General features: G+C 50.6%; 1 protein-coding gene and 1 long non-coding RNA gene across 3 annotated transcripts; both read right to left on the bottom strand.

Annotated features, from left to right (window-relative positions):
* Positions 1-209: 209 nt before the first annotated feature.
* On the bottom strand, positions 210-5,568 carry RRM2 (ribonucleotide reductase regulatory subunit M2). Its single transcript, XM_084512378.1, has 10 exons — positions 5,441-5,568; positions 5,296-5,361; positions 5,052-5,186; positions 4,763-4,879; positions 4,141-4,274; positions 2,940-3,034; positions 2,065-2,198; positions 1,535-1,639; positions 1,286-1,399; positions 210-907 (listed from the first exon to the last, which is right to left on the bottom strand). The coding sequence occupies exons 1-10, from the start codon at positions 5,531-5,533 to the stop codon at positions 755-757; spliced, it is 1,146 nt and encodes a 381-aa protein (XP_084368504.1). The 5' UTR covers positions 5,534-5,568; the 3' UTR covers positions 210-754.
* A 2,228-nt stretch (positions 5,569-7,796) lies between these two features.
* Positions 7,797-9,284, bottom strand: LOC311433341. 2 transcript variants are annotated; one of them, XR_014690680.1, is made up of 3 exons: positions 9,131-9,284; positions 8,347-8,685; positions 7,797-8,116 (listed from the first exon to the last, which is right to left on the bottom strand). It is a non-coding gene; the product is annotated as an uncharacterized lncRNA (long non-coding RNA). The 2 variants fall into 2 exon arrangements; XR_014690681.1 differs by having other exon boundaries at positions 7,797-8,079; positions 8,306-8,685; positions 9,131-9,283.
* Positions 9,285-16,484: the final 7,200 nt, after the last annotated feature.

Genomic DNA, 16,484 nt, shown 5'->3' with positions numbered 1-16,484 from the left:
AACATGAAATAATGTTCCCAGATACTGAAGAACAGCAAAATCTAGCCACATATTGTTCTCCAATACACAGAATATCCAGCTTATTACCAAGTTGTTCACCTTCCATACCCTTTTGTTCTTTGACAGATTTTAAAATCATTGCAGTTTGTTTCACAGAACCATTTTTTCATGTTATGTACCAGGAAAGAAGCACAAGACACAAAAGGTTTGGTTGCAAAATCATGAACTTTTAGACTTGCATTTTACCATTAGAGTATTATGAGACAGTTCTTTATTTTGAAAATTAAAGTGCCAGGTTTATATACAAACTATTAAAATAACATAAAAAAGTAAACTTAAAACCTGCTAAGAAAGCAGTGAGGTTACATAGCTGCCTCCAGAGTTTTCTACAGAGTATTCCACAAGTTTAAGGCCAGAATTTCCCAAACAGTCCTTTCTAGATGTGGAGAAGCTAGTGGTGATTACCCAAAGCCCCCATCTGGCAGAAGGAAGGAGCCCCCATTTCACCAGATAAGTAGCGCATGTTGCAGGAGATACATCTAAGCATTCTAAGAATTAACACCTTTGGCAAAGTCTAACAAAAAGGGATTTTACTGCTGGGGTTACACTAGCCTCCTTAGAAGTACCCATGTCTCCACACCTCTCAGGAGTGGGATTTTCGTACAAAACATGAAGTCACAACGTGACTCAATTTGTTTGATCTTTCCTTGTGACGAGGAGAGCATACACACTAACTCATGCCATCTCAGTTCATTTAAAATTCTGCATCCAGGGTGAACGAGTTGTCTGTGGGCTTTGACATGACTCCCATCCTCTGGTATTCACCTACTCGCTTCTCGAAGAAGTTGGTCTTGCCTTCCAGAGAGATGTTTTCCATGAAATCAAAAGGGTTCTCTGCTTTGTATATCTGAAATGCAAAGGTAATGAATGCTACAGTCACTAGGGGTGCTCAAATCTGCAACTCATGAAAGCATTACAAAGATGGCTAATGACACCACTGGTAGGCTTGCTATGCAGTGAACAAAAGCCTCTGCCCCACGTCTTTGCTGTTCATTCCTGTCTTTACATTCTCGTTCCCATTAGACAGAAGCACAGCAACTCCTACGTGTCTTTCATTAGTGTTCTTTTGCCTTTTCTGCTGTGGGTACCCAAACAGTTCCTAACAGCAGGACTAATAACTGAATCTGTAAATTATACCAATATCGCTGCAGCCATTTGAGGATTTGGGTTTCTGGAAGAAATTAAACTTACTATGGCCATGACAGATTCTGTGTGTTAGCCTTACCTTTTTAAATCCCAGTTCCAACATAAGCCGGTCTGCTACAAACTCGATGTATTGTTTCATTAAAGTGCAGTTCATGCCAATCAGCTTAACAGGCAGTGCCTCCGTCAAGAATTCCTGCAGAAAACAGAAGCACATCGTGTACAGCAGCCAGCATTCACTCTGCACCGTCTAGGGTAATTTTATACCCAACAGCTCCACAGCTTTGCACTTAATGGTGACCAAGTTCCTAAACAAGCAGCAGACAATTACCTGTTCTATGAGGACTGCATTCATGATGATTTCTTTCACCCTTTCCTCCGACGGTTTGTGTATCAAGTGCTTGAACATGAGGCAGGCAAAATCACAGTGCAGACCCTGGGAAGAAGTTTCAGAAAATTGTCACGAATGCTGATTTAAAAGAACCACTCAAAGCAGTAGCACAGAGTAACTAGCCTAAAGTCTAGGCACCATTATTGCCCTTGCCACGCGAGTGTTATCTGCAGATGACAGCTTTCTGCCTACCCAGAAGGAGGTGCAATGAATTCAGGCCAGTACCAACTGCATTTGTTCCCTCAGCAAGGGAAAGAGCTGGTGAGAAACTTTAAGCTCCTTTTGAGTTAATAAAATAATACTTTCACTCACTAAGATCCACGAGACCACATGTTTACACACTTTAGTGAGCTTTACAGACTGCCTCTTTCTAAATACAACCCTGCAGAAAAATACAGGCTCCAGCAGAATGTCATTACTTCGAGCCACATGGCACATCACCATATTAACTGCTAAAATTTGAGCCTTACCTCATCTCGACTGATGAGTTCGTTAGAAAAAGTGAGTCCCGGCATTAATCCTCTTTTCTTCAGCCAAAAAATTGAAGCAAAAGAGCCAGAAAAGAAGATGCCTTCCACGGCTGCAAAAGCTACTACACGTTCTCCTGTTACAAGGAAATGGATGTTGGTATCACATGGAAGACTTAACAGGATTAAAGCTGAGAAGTTGTGAATAGACTGATAAACAGAGCCCTCGAAGGACAATGAAGCCTTCTGCTCAAGGCTGCTATAACCTATCCATAAAGCTATTCTAGCAAAGGCTTCTGGTTATCAAGTAGAACTTTGGAATAAGAGAAGTAAAACCAAATTAGAGCAGCTAGCAGGTAGCTGAAGCCAAGGCTCCTTCCCCTAGGTTAAACATCAATGCTGCCTTTTTCCAAAGAGTGCACACAAAGAGTAGTCATTTTGGCAGCAGATTGAAGTCAGTGTCTGCTCATCCTTAATTAAGTGAGGAACTTTGGCCTCATTTAATGCTTTAGCAGTAGCACAATAATGATCTCTACCATCTCTTCTCACCTGTGAAGTGAGACATCAAGAATCACTGGGGCAGAGGAGCCACTGCCTCCAACTGCTACAAGCCTGCTGGAGATCAAGGGCCAGTTCTAGACGCGTCTTATCAATTTGTTCATACAGCAAAGTATATGAAGATTGCCGTGTGAACTCATTATTCAAAACACCAACAACTTTACAAATATTCATGTTCATTTGCAAGACGAAAATCTCCAGAATTATCCCAGGGCATTTATTCATCCTGTGACAACAGTCTCTAAACTGCCTAGAGGAACGGTGGTTCCTCCATCCTGCTAGGGAAGGAATCTCGCTTTGCTTCCAATAGACGCACTCACCATATGTCGCTTTCTTGTCCCCAATCCAGCGCATGGCCCAGTCAGCCTTCTTTTTAACACATGGTAACGTTTCAATAGCATTGAAAAGGAATTCCCTGCAAAGCAAGACGCGTCAGTAGCATGAGACAGCAGCACAGCAACATAACATTCTTAGCCATAGATGGTGTTATTCTCACAAGTGCTCTGTACCCTCAATATTTAAGTGACCTGACCCATTTTATTTTGCACCTCTCTCTATTTGTGTCCATCTACTACCTCTGCACCACCTTTCTGTCATGTCAATACCAGTTCACACGAATTCCTGACAGTGTCAAGGGGAGTGCTGTTTCACCAAGTATTATACTTGAAGGAGGCTTTCAAAACTACAGGCCAACATCCAGTGCCAAGACCTAAGTTTTCAGGTAAGCAACTCTTCCTTAAACACTTAGTGGAATTAAGCACCACGGAGCAGACAATTCTTCCTTAAACACCTGGTGGAATTAAACACCACGGAGTAGAAATGTCAGCTTTCAACAAGGTATCAGCAACTAAATCTCTCTCAACCACATCTAGCACCAGTTATTTCTCTCAACAGATGTTGGTCTTACAAGAAAATACCAGAATAAATCTAGTCTAGACTGCACAAAAGCCCTGAATTTAGCTTTAAAACGCAATTCTTGAATTGATCCATCTCATTGCACTTTGGCTTTGTTTTTTAATCAACATCAAAAGCCACTTTGGGGAAATAAAGTGTTTTGCTTGCTATTAAGCCCAGCAAAAACAGTCAAATCACTAGGTGCTAACCATTAACTAGATTTGCAGGGTTTTAGAGATATTTTAATACAAGTGGTAAGATTCTTTAATACAAGCAGCAAGATTCTCAGAGAAAATATCCTACAGAACTACCTGCTAGGTGCAGTGGGTCCTCTATGTGAGAGCTTACTGTAATTTAATATAGCCACTTGTTTGTTGTATCTTTTACATAGTTTCGTTTCTTACTTTCAGCGTTAAGTGGTTTCAGTTTCCTGCAATCTAGGCAAAATCTCACACTTAAGAACAAAAAAATATTCTCAAGTTGCTTTTAAGCAGCACTTTTACCATTATTTTATATACATCTAGTTCAAATCCCCAAAATCAGCTTTCGAGTCAAAATAATAGATATACAGCAATTATATCTCAACAGCTCAGAGTTTCAGACCTTTCATTGTCAGGCAACACTAACCTCTCCTTAGAATCCTTGATGTACGTGTCAATCAGAAGGCTATACATTTCTGAATGTATGTTTTCCATGGCAATCTGGAAGCCATAGAAACAACGAGCTTCTGTGATTTGTACTTCTTGACTGAACCGCTCCACCTAGAGGAAATAAAGGAGCATTTGTGAAAATTGTTAAATAAGTTGCAGGTTAGAAGCCGCGGTGCTGTCTGTAACTACTCTTGCTCAGCCCACAGAACTCTCTGCAGATTAGTCCCAGAAGTGTGGGGTCTGAGCAGGAAGAAGAGGAGCAGTTGCCACTCACAGCCCCAAGCCATGAGTTGGTTTTTAATCCCAGGAACAGGAAACTTTCTTAATTTTCCTCAGCCTCCACTAGGGAGGAGAGCAGTAGCAGGTTAGAAACAGATCAAGGGCTCTGAATTGGGCAAGTGCTACTACTGTAGGGCAATGTTCACTGGGGAAAGGGCAAACTTGGGTATTACAAGGAGGAAATCTGGTCTGCTAATCAGGATCAGGCAGCACTACGTGCCCTAAGCAGACAAGCTGGCAGTTGTGCCATAAACCATGCAGTTATCTGGCTAGGCTCAATCCCCAGAGCAGCCGGGTGTCGGGGCTGTCCCCACACCCACCAGGTTCTCGTTGACAATGCCGTCGCTGGCAGCAAAGAAGGCGAGGACATGAGAGATGAAGTATTTCTCCTCGGGCTTCAGCGACTCCCAGTGCTGGATGTCCTTCGAGAGGTCGACCTGAAACGTGAAGAGAAACACATTAAGAAGGAACGTTAATAGGAAACGATGAAACAAGGAAGAAAAGCTCTTGATGGCGTGGATGAGGCACCCGTGGGGAAGCCTCAGGGCTGCCCCAAGGCTTGGGGGGGGAGGGTTCTCGGAGGAGATGACCCCGTGGGGACCCCCTCACCTCCTCCGCCGTCCAGAAGGAAGCCTCGGCCTTCTTGTACATCTGCCAGATGTCGTGGTACTGGATGGGGAACACCACGAAGCGGCGGGGGTTCTCCCGCAGCAGCGGCTCCTCCTGCTCGGCGCTCCGGGGGCCCTGCGGCGGGCGGGGAGCGGCTGAGGGAGGGGAAACGGGCCCCGAGGGGGCACCGCCGGCCCTGAGGGAGCCGATTTAGGGGAAGAACGCCTTCGGGGCGCGCACTCACCGGCTCCTGGAAGATGTTGCGGGCCGCCTTGCTGGCCAGGACGCGGCTGCTGCTGGCGGCCGGGGGCTGCGGGGAGAGCGGGGCGGTGAGAGAGTGGCCCGGGAGGGAAGGAGGGAGGGCGGGGGGGAGGGAAGGGGCCGCTCACCGTGTTCTCCTTGTCGCCCAGCGCCAGGCCCTTCAGGGCCGGCAGCCGGGGCTGCTCCTGGCGGGCGGCGAGCGGGGCGCGGGCGTGCAGCATGGCGGCGGCGCGGGGAGCGACTGGGGGGCGAGGGGTCCCGCCGTCCCCTTTATATACCCCTTCGAACTTGGCGCCACAACGTCCGCCGGCCAATCAGAGCCCGAGCCGCGCCCCGAGCGCGGCGCTCATTGGGCGGGAGGCCGGCCAGAGGCCCGCCTCCCATTGTGTCTCCGGGAAGAGGGAGGAGGGGCACGGAGGTTTTGGCGCGCTCGCGGAGGCCACGCCCACCGAGCGGGCAGGCCACGCCCCCTGGGTCTCTGTGCCCCCCGCCCCCACCCCCGGGTGCTGAGGCGCTCCATGGGCCCGGGGCCCTTTTCTCCCTGTAGGAACCTGAGGTGCTGCCCCCCAGACCCCATAAGTTCCAACCAGTCACACAGTCCACATCGCAGACCTGGGGCTGGGCTCCCCTCGCCTGGCAGCCCCCAAAAAGGCCAGCCCGGGCACTGGGTTCAGGGCATTTGTCCCATTTAGGGTCTGCATGCTGACGGCAGGCACCCACCCCAAAGACTGAGGGCTCAATACGCACCCCAGCCCTGGAACCCAAAAACCCCATCCCGGTTTTTTGCGCCCCCAAAGCCCACATCCCAGCACCCTGAAAAACCCACCCCAGGCCACCCTGACGGCCTCTGAACCTGATGTAGGACACCCCAAGCCATAAGAGCTGTTCCTGTTAAAAAAATAAATAAAAGAGGCTGTGAGGCCATCGAGGCTACCCCAGCCTCCTACATCAACCATGGGGTTGGCTATCAGGGAGAAACCTTTCCTGGCCATCATGCTCCACAGCCAAGGTGGTGCCCCCATATGGGGTCAGGAGGCAGGAGGCAGCTCCGGCCACCCCCCAGGACGGTGATCCCTGCGGCAGGAGGGGCAGGGATCCCTGCCAGCGCCCTGTAGGGCCCTGCTATCTCCTGCCACCTCCTCAGCAGGCACCTCCACCCTGCCCTGCTGCCGGGGAGCAGATAGCCACAGCCAACCCCACAGCCCATCCTCCTCCATCACAGAACTGCATCAGGGGGCAGCCATTTCCAGGGGATTTTAGGCCCAAAGGGGGTTTTAATTGCGGCTCCCTGATCACAGACAGTGCGCCCCATCTCTTGCCACACATGGAAAATTACAGGAGCCTGTCCGTCACCACAAGCGGTATTTCCACTGCAGCTTCCTTTGGGTTACATTCCTCTGCCTTTACTCACACGAAATGCATACACAGGAAGGCAGCCCAAGCTGGTCCCTTGCTGTGGGCAGCTTGCAGCTCCTGCACGGCAGCCTTTCTGGTGCATCTCAGTGACCACAGCACCAAGTGTCCCCAGCTGCTTTTCTCTTGCTCCAAAAACTTAGCTTGCCCTGCTCACAAAGCAGCCAGGAGCCCCCACGCCCTTCAAAGAAAAGCAGCCCCAAAACTGTGGGAGTCAACAACCGAGGAGACCGAGGCAGGACAGCAAAGGGTGATCCTTCTCGCTGCCTGCTTTTCTGGTGGCATCTGCCAGAAACAGCCCTGCAGAGCCTGGGAAGTTTGGTATTTGGCTGGGTTTGGTCACAATCACATCAAGACAGGACCAGCAGCCTCCTTTCGTACTGTGGCCTGTTGCTCTGCCAGGGCAAACTTCATCTTGGGGCCCAGCAGTGACCCCATGGGGGCAGAACAAGGTGCAGGGGACCCTACTGCTGGTCCGTCCCTGTGCACAACCAGGCAGCAGTAGGAAAGATCCCAAATACACGCAAACAAGTGAAAGATGAGACAGGCACAAGCCTGCTTGTGAAGGCAGTGGTAATGGGCAGTGAGTAATGAGCATAAACCTGGCCTGTCCCACTCTGGCCTCAGCGTTAATGAGCCGAAATGCAAGTTTCGCTGAGGGTAAAGGGATTAGGACGGATGATTTGATTAGCCCTGCTGCCTGGCATCCATCACGGCGCTCTGCAGCCAGCCCAGGGGCTCAGCTGCCCCAGCTGTGCCTGCCGACACACCCAGTTGAAGGCAGGGGGAAAAAGAAACCTGCACGAGATGGTTTCCTGTGACTGTAACTTCAACACACAAAAAAAAAAAAAAAAAAAAAAAGGCCAGAAGATGCGTCATGTCCCATCCCCCCGGTTCCTTCTAAAACCTGTAACAAATCTACTCTCTCCTCCTTTCCCATAGCAGTGCTTGGGGCAGAAGAGGCATTATTTCGTTTTGTTAACAGATACAGCTCTGCAGCCAAATTACTACTGTTTGAGAAAAATTTCCATGCTTTAGGCATCCCAGATCCATCACGCATGGATGCAGCAAGGCATTACATGACCATTCATTATCTACTCTGCATTAGAGTTGCATCTCCTCCAGTTTTCCATAGTAGTTGCCTTCCCCTGTGACTGCCCCCATTTCTTCTCTAGTTTTTCTGTTATTTTCCAGTATTTAAGTTCCAGTCTATGCCCTTTTCTGCAGTGCTGCCACATGAATTCTTCAAGACAAAGCAATCTGCAGCCTCTTTCGCCTGGGCTCCTTCCCCATCCACACCCTGGCCCTCGGGCTCACATATGAGCTGGTCCTGCTGAGCACCAGCCTCCATCAGCTGCTTCCAGCCTCATTTTCCCCAGGCCACCCAAAATCTGGAGCCCAGAGCCTCAGCTCCCATCCTTTGAAGCTCAAAAGCAGCTCTGCAAAGTGGCCCCCGTGTTCCCCAGGGACACCATCCCTTCCCTGGCACCATCCATTCCCTGGCACCACGCTCCCTTACCAAGCGGGACAACCCGGAGACATTTCTCTGGCTCTGAGCACCGCTTTTTAAACCCAGCTACCTGCACAAGGCATAAAAATCCCCCAATGGAGGAGCAGCCACGAGACAAGGACAATTTTCCCGCAGCTGCCCGTCCCCATCCCCTGGGGAGCAGAGGACCAGCAGGGGCTGGTGTCCCCGGGGCACAGCAAGGCAGGGGGCACAGGCAGGCCCTTGCAGGGCTGCAGAGGGGTTTGTAGGGACCAGGATCCGTCCCTGCCCGACCCCAGGATCCTTTTCCTGGCGGCTCTGACCCGGCGGGGACAGCAGAGGGAGCCCGCAGGCCTCCCCGTGCGCCCCCGCTGCGCGCCGCAGCTTTGCGCAGGGCTTGGGCAGGGCAAGGGGCGCTTGGGCAGCACGGCAGGGAGGAAGAGCGAAGCGTTGAAGATGTCATCTCATACCCTAGAGACAAAAAGGGGGAAAAAAATATTAAAAATTTAAAAAAAAGCATTTTTCCCAGAGTCATTGAAGTTCCTCTCCTCCTCGTCTCCCTGTAATTTGTGGACTCCCGGTGCCTTTTTAGAAATAATATAAAATTTCCTGCATGTCAACCAGCCAGTAGACCTGATCCTGGACGTGACTTGAATCCGATGCCATGTAATTCCCAACAGAAGCCGTTTAACCTTGTGTTTTTGGAGGAGGACACCTGTCCCGCTGCCCCTTCAGCCCAGGCATCCCCTCACCACCCCCAGCTGCACCCACCCTGTGCCTGCCCCTGCTTCATCTGTGCATTTCCCCGTGTCCCATCCTACCACTCCCAAAAATGCAGAGGACCTCAAAGGCCAAGAGGCTGTGCTCACAAACACCACCACGTGCTGATGGGACAGGCAGTGGTGGCTTTTCTCACCCAGCTGGATCAGGGCTTCCCTCTTCTTCCACTTAGCTCCTTGACACAGGCCTCCAGCAGGGACATTTCACGAGCGGATTTTTAGCCGTATTCTTCTCGCTGGTTGCTCTCAAGCCAGTTCAAAGCTGCTGGAGCATCGTGCGACCTGTTAGGGTTGGTTTACATTTAACATTGTGAAAATAAAAGAAAGAATAAGAAAGAAAGAAAGAATAAGAAAGAAAGAAAGAATAAGAAAGAAAGAAAGAATAAGAAAGAAAGAAAGAATAAGAAAGAAAGAAAGAATAAGAAAGAAAGAAAGAATAAGAAAGAAAGAAAGAATAAGAAAGAAAGAAAGAATAAGAAAGAAAGAAAGAAAACCTCCTGACAATTTGGGTTTAGAGAGAGAAAAAATAAGGTGAGGTTGGGTTGTGGGTTTTTTTTTGTTTGTTTTGTTTTAACCTAAAATCAAGTCAAGCCTGTAAGCAGTGAGTGAGGAAAAACAAGTTTCTAACCCAGCAAAGCTGGCTGGGCACTGCTAAGCACTTCCCCAGCTGTGTTTTATTCACCAGGGGGAGGGCGGAGGGTCTTCCACTCGCAGCTCTCTCAGGATGATTGTTATTTCCACTTAAAACGCCTTCAGGAGACCCTGCTTTTGAGTCCAATCAGTGCTAAACAAGAGTTGGGGGAGAGCTTTGTCTCCTTTTAAACCAAAATAACCTCTTTATGGGAAGTTCTTCTGGAACTGGTGTAAAAACAAACTATTTTTTTTTTAAAAAAGAGAGAGCAGAAATCATACCCTTCTTTCCAAAGCAGGCCTCGGCTGCTATGGTTACTCGCTGTGCTGGGAAGAGCCCTTCCTGGTGTTCCCCTTGCTCGGAGCTTGTGCAAAGCCCGAGCTGCATCTGCTTGCAGGCTCAGGACCACTAGCGAGGATTAAAAGGCTCGTTTATAACAAATTGCAATTAAGTACCTTGAGACTGCAAGAGAACAACAACTTTCCTATAGACACCAGCACTCAGCCTCCAAAACTAGAAGAAATAAACCCATTTTAGGAGACCAGACTTCTCCTTCTGTTCCCCCATTTTTTAATTAAGGCTGGATGAAGAGCAACAGAAGCTTTCGGTGGGTTGCCTCCCAATATCAGACAGTATTTCCTCCCAGTATCTCCATCTCAGCACGAGGGGATGGTTCAGATGACGTCCTAGTTTAGTTTGCTCTTGCACCAAGAGCTCAAAACCCTGCGAGGAGCATCCCAGGTGCTCCTGCAGCCCCCGTGGTATTTCAGCAGCTCTGCAGAAGCCAGCTAAGCCCGAGACCCACGCCTGCCAGACCAGTGTCCTCCAGGGACCCCTGGGATCAAAAGGCAGCACCAAGACCTGCTGCTGCCTTCAGGCAAGCGGCGTGGAGGCGCTGCCAGCTGTGGAGCCGAGGCTTTTGCCCGCTCAGGGAACTGACTCAGCCGGGAGCGGGATGGCATCGGGCCGCGCCGGGGGAAACGCGCTGCCGTCAGCACAAAGGGAGGCCACGCGCAAGGTTTTATAGCTCGCCGTTCATTATTCCCGTCCTTATTGCACCGAGGTGTCAAGCAAGAGCCTGGAGATGAAACGGCAGGAGCCAGCATACCGATGCACGTGGTGGTTTCCAGCCCCGCGCCCTGCTCCACGGCACAGAAACCACCTGGACTTGGAAGAGATCGCAGCCCGCCCCCGTGTCACAAATTTCCAGTTAAATCCCCACCTTGCAATCCCTTACTCAGGGCTCTGAGCTGCCTACTTTCCTCATCTTTTTATTCTCCTGACAGGCCAAGACCGCTTGGTTTGTGAGGACTGGCGGTTAATAACCCCGGTCATTATGGTGCCGAGCACCTTGCCAGCCAAGGGAAGTGTAGGCAGGCTTCTGCAGCCTTTTTTTTTTTTTTTTGCTGTGGTTTTGAAGAAAGAAAAGGCCTTCTAATTAAGTCTGGGCTTACCTCAGAACCCAAACCTACATGCACTATCAGGAGATTCAGCACTAAGTTCTTCTGGGGCTGTGGGAACCGTTTCCACCAGCCAGCAAACCCCGTCCGCAGAGGACACCGCGTCCACCCCGACAGGAGCAGGGAGCTCCATCAGCCAAGGCTTACGCCGTGCTGTCACAGGGAGAGCACGTGCTTGCTGCAGCATTTTGTAATAATTAGTACCATATACGTTGTCTCCAGGACTTTAATGCCCAACCTGTGTAAGGGCCATTTCGCGAAGCTCAGCAGAAAACCCCTCGTTATTAAGCAAGCCATTATTCCTCGGTAAGTGCGCCCTGCTCGTAGCGATGCCCTGACACGTCCCAGAAGGAGCAGGCAGCAGGCAGCAGCCTGACTTGCTCATGACTCAGTGACATTAAGTCAGCTTGCTTTAACTAACCGTCTGCGATGCTGCGAGCCCTGCTCACCCCACAGCTCAATTAAATAAAACAAAATTTGCAAAACGCCACCGTCCCCAGATCTAGATTCAGGTCTCACTTGGGGTCAAGACAATTGGTCTAAAAAAGCAGATCTGACAGCAGACTTCCATATGCTTTATTAAGGCCACTAACAGCCTGTGAGTGCTCATCTCTAGAAGTACCTGAGGCACCAGTCCTCCTCCTTCTGGGAATTTCTCCCCAGGTTTAGGAAGCACAAATTTGTCTGCGAGCATTGCTCAGGTGCTGCTGAGAACTGACCCAGGTATTTCACAGCATCCCGGGGCTGGCTGAGCAGTGATGAGAGCCTCAGAGAAAAATAAAAAGAAAAGAAAAGAAAAGAAAAGAAAAGAAAAGAAAAGAAAAGAAAAGAAAAGAAAAGAAAAGAAAAGAAAAGAAAAGAAAAGAAAAGAAAAGAAAAGAAAAGAAAAGAAAAGAAAAGAAAAGAAAAGAAAAGAAAAGAAAAGAAAAGAAAAGAAAAGAAAAGAAAAGAAAAGAAAGAAGGGGATTTATGCAGAGATAATGTCCAGGTAATGTTGCACACAGATTTTACAACCAGGGGCATAGGAGGTCAATTGAGGTTATCTTGATGTGATGGTAATAAGCAGTTTGGGCCTATGGTAAAGCAGAGGAACAGTAGAAGAAAATCACGTGAGTGTACAGACTATGAATAAATAATATCACAGATCCCACAGTTTTGTTAGGAATTACTTTTCTAAGCAGAGCATCTTTGCTCCCTGGGGTCTGTCCCCACAAGGCACTCTGTTTTCCCAATTCTGCTTAGGTTTTCCACCCTCAGCCACGCACATCTGCCACATCCCCTCGGATTACACACACCCTTATCTACCTCTAGCTTTCCACCGGCTCCAGAACAGCTTTTCCCTCCTGGGCACCACCCCCTTGATGCTTAAACCTTCATACAGCCAGGGCAATAAACTCAAGTTCACCATTTTCAGCGCAGCCAGCCCTGGTTTGGCCACATCTCTGGTGCAGGGTCAGCCCCTGGAGTGGTGAATTTGTAGATCTGCCCTGTTCCCATCCCTGTAAATCAACGCCAGCACGGGCAGGGAGCATTTCCAGCTCGTGTTCCCACAGGACTGGTGTGATGCTGGCCACCTGCTTGGGACCCAGCCAGCAATGCCACCCAGATAAGCGCACTTTGGACTTCCCTGCAAACAAGCGTGGCCTCAGAGGACCCATCTGTGTTGGTAAATAAAGGCAGCCAGGGCCTGTCCACAACACAAAAGCCCTCTGAAAAAAAAAGAAGCAACACAAAAGCCCTCTTAGGTGGACGCTGTGGAGGCTTCCTGCTCCTCCTCCTCCTCCTCAAACGAAGCAAGGAAAATTCGGGTGGGAAGAGCCTCCCAGCAGTTACCTGCTCCAGCCCCCAGCTGCCAAATTGGCGCAGGTTGCCCAAGGCCAGGCAAGTTCTGACAGCCTCCAAGGATGGAGACGCCACAGCCTCTTTGAGCAGCCTCCTCAGTGCTTAACCACGCACAGGGTGGGGAACTTTTCCCCGTTTTCACTGGGAACATCACCTCTCCCTGTTTGGCCCTAGAGAACAGTCCAGCTCCATGTTCTCATAAGCTCAGGCCCGTGGTTACCACCACGCAGGAAATCAGGCTTTGGTTTTTATCTTTTGCCCTCCTACTCCTGCTCCAGCCATTTATTTCCTATCCCGATGTATTTACGAGCTGCCCACACAGGTTCAGTGCCCCCCGGGTACCAACTTGCACAAACAGCACCAGGGCTGCCCCTCACTGCTCATCCACGAGGCTATGGCATCAGCACACCCCTGGGGATGTCCCACAGATGTTGTGAGACCGCTGATAACTGGTGGCCATACAAAAAATGTTCAGAATAATCCTGAGCAATAGGATTTCAGTAGCCCACTGACACCTGTGGGCTCATTCACCTGTGGGAAAGGTAAACGAGCAAGCCTTATCATTTCATTCACTTTTCACAGGTCAGAAGTTGGGGCACAAACTATTTTTTTTCCCAGTTGCATGCTGATTGGGAAAATAAACCCCAAGCAGAGTTTGATTGTCCAAATTTAGCCTATTGTCAGTGCTCTGCTGTATTGAGGACATCCGTGGCCCTCCTCCAAGGAGATCAGCAACAGGACCCAGGGAATGGCCACAAGCTGGAACAAGGGAAAATCTGATTATGTTTGTGGAATAAAAGCTTTCACTGTGAAGGTGGTCAGATGCTGGAAAAAGTTTCCCAGAGAGGATATGGACTCAAAACTGGGCCAGGCCCTGAGCTGTGTGACCTAGCTGGCCCTGATCTGAGCAGAGGGTTGGACTCAGACCTCCAGATGTCCCTAACAGCCTGAATTGTTCTGTTATTTTAGGGCTTTGAGACCCAACACTTTCTGAAGACGGGTCTGTTTCCGTAAAACCTTCCCTGCTGTGCGTCTCTTCAGACATCAAATACCAAAAATCGCACGAGCTCTTGCAACCAGCAAAAGGCCGAGGCTCCCCCTCGAGGTAAAAGCACATCATTTGGCACTTCAAAGCCCAGGTGGATGACAGGACTGTCTCTTCCCAGCTGCTGTTGCCAGCAGAAGGGATGCTTCCAGATCGAGCCCCAGGGCAGGATGCACACCGCCAGGGGCAGCCCCGCTACAGATCCCCCCGGTGGCTGCGTCCCCTCGGGGACACGGGCTGGCTGGCACCAGGACAGCTGGTGGAGGCCAGGCACGATCACGTTACAGCCTCTCAGCGAGTTGTTCCAGGCCCGGAGCCGCTGACATTATCCAAGTGCGTGCCTCTGACCGTGGGGCGCTGCCTTGGCTCCAGCCTGAAGTGGGCTAAGGGCACACGGGGACAGCCAGCAGGGCCCCGCTGCCAGGGGACAGCCCTGCCAGCTCCCGTAACTCACGCGGGTGGCTGAATACTAGGTCAGCTTCATTGCTTGCTGGTGGGATATTAACCTCGGCTGTTTTTTTCCTCCCTGCGGGTTAAAACCCCTGGGGAACCGAGTCAGATGCTGCCCAGGCAGCAAAGCCTGGGAGATCTTGTGAGAGCAGGCCTGGTGTCACCCGCCTGGTGTCACCCCAGACCTCTGCGAGCCGCAGCTTGTCCCATTAGGGAGATTGTCCCAAGTGTTGGTGGCACTGGGATGAGACACAGCTGAGGGATTGCTCCCTGTGGGGTCCCAGTCCTGCTGTGAGGACACGGCCACCCAGCAAGCCTCAGCCGAGGGAGCTGAGGTCCAAACCCAGCAAGGCCTTTCCCGGCTGAAATCCCATAGCCTGCCCCACACCAGGGACCAGCCAGTCTTCAGACCTCAGCCTCGGCCACACTGAGGGGCAGAAACAGCTCCCAGAACTGGAACCAGAGCAAAGTTTGCGCTGGGAGGGCAGGTTCAGCCCCCAGGCCCAGCTCTTGGCATTTCCATACACCCACAGGCCTCTGGAGCTCCTCGGCTCAGGGAGGTGGTGGTGTCACCATCCCTGGGGTGTTCAAGGAAAGGCTGGACATGGTGCTTGGGGACATGGCGTAGTGGTGACACTGGTGGCAGGGGGATGGTTGGACCAGATGGTCTTGGAGGGCTTCTCCAACCCTAATGGTTCTGTGAGCCCCACATGGGGACAGGGCAGCAGGGCCAGCACACACACCCCACAGCAGCTGGTGGCAGAAGCTCTCCCATGGCACAGCCTTCTGCGGTACCAACAGGAAAAATGCACAAGGACATGGTGGTGAAACCCATAAAACATAACCCTTCCCTGGGCCGGGACTTCTGGGCAAAGTAGGGCCCTGCCCTTAACCCGTGGGCTGCAGGAAGGGAAATCTTTTCCTGACAGTGCTCAGGGTGCAGCGAAATCTGAGAGGTGTTGAAAGGACAACTCTTAAAAATAGGCTTTTATGTTTATTTATTTAAATACGTGTTCTCAGCAGGTTTTCTGATGAGTCAAACCCCGGTCCTGAGCCAAAGCCCAGCTCCGCTAATTACACAGGGGCAGCCTCCAGCGTGTCCTGGGCTCCATCCTGCTGTAGGACAGCTCCTCAACAAGGGAACCGGCCTCCCCTGCTGGAAAACACCCACCTTGTAGGCTCATATTTTCCTCCCACCTTTCCAGACCGTCTCAGCTGCTGCAGGGGACGCCCAGCAGCTACTTGAGGCCTGCTGTCCCCAGGGATGGGGCAGGGCTGGAGGCACCAACCCACAGCTCCCACCATCCATCCCAGGACCTCTCCTCTCTGGGTCCCACCAGCCTCCACCTCAAGGATATTTTTTTCTTGGGGCTTAGAGGCACAGGATGTGAGATCCCCACATCAGAGCCTGAAAAACCATCACAACTGTATTTTTTTTTTAATTTTTATTTTTGCGGGTTTGGTGCCAGAACTGTAGCAAACCCAGGTGAAGACTACATCAGGGAAAAGGAATTGAAGGCCAGGCTAGCGGTCCCGTTGCGTGGTAGAGGCAGGCTCCAATTTGAGCAATGCACACATTTCCTTGCTGCACACAAGTTAATGCTAGAAAGGCAGATTAATAAATAAACCTGCTCACCGAAGGGTGACACCAGCCCTGCAGTTCGCAGTGGGACAGATTGAGGTTTTCCCGATGGCTCTGCAGAGAGCAGATCTGACATGATATATACATTAACTTTGGGTTTAAATCCTTTTTGTTCCACTGCTCTTATGCTGAGGGAATATATCTGTTGAAGATTTGTAGAAAATCCAGTGTCAGAAAAGAAGGCAGAATCAAAACATGCAGCGTAATGCTTGTTGTCACAAGGTCAGCTTGCTCAACGTGCTACCTGTAGTGCCCTAGAAAAGCTCTGGTGGGAAGACAACATGAGAAAGCAGAGTTCCCCGGCCCTGTTTTGGTTATCATGGTGAGAGGAGCTGCTAGTTCACCCAGCAAGCACACTCCTTGTTTGCAATAGGGATCGTGACCGCTGGCACCCCGCCGTGCCCTGTCATCCCTCCTTGCT

This window comes from Aythya ferina (assembly GCF_964211825.1).
Source record: "Aythya ferina genome assembly, chromosome: 3".
NCBI lineage: Eukaryota > Metazoa > Chordata > Aves > Anseriformes > Anatidae > Aythya > Aythya ferina.
The sequence above is the reverse complement of the archived record's forward strand: the minus strand, read 5'-3'. Positions and strand labels throughout refer to the sequence as shown.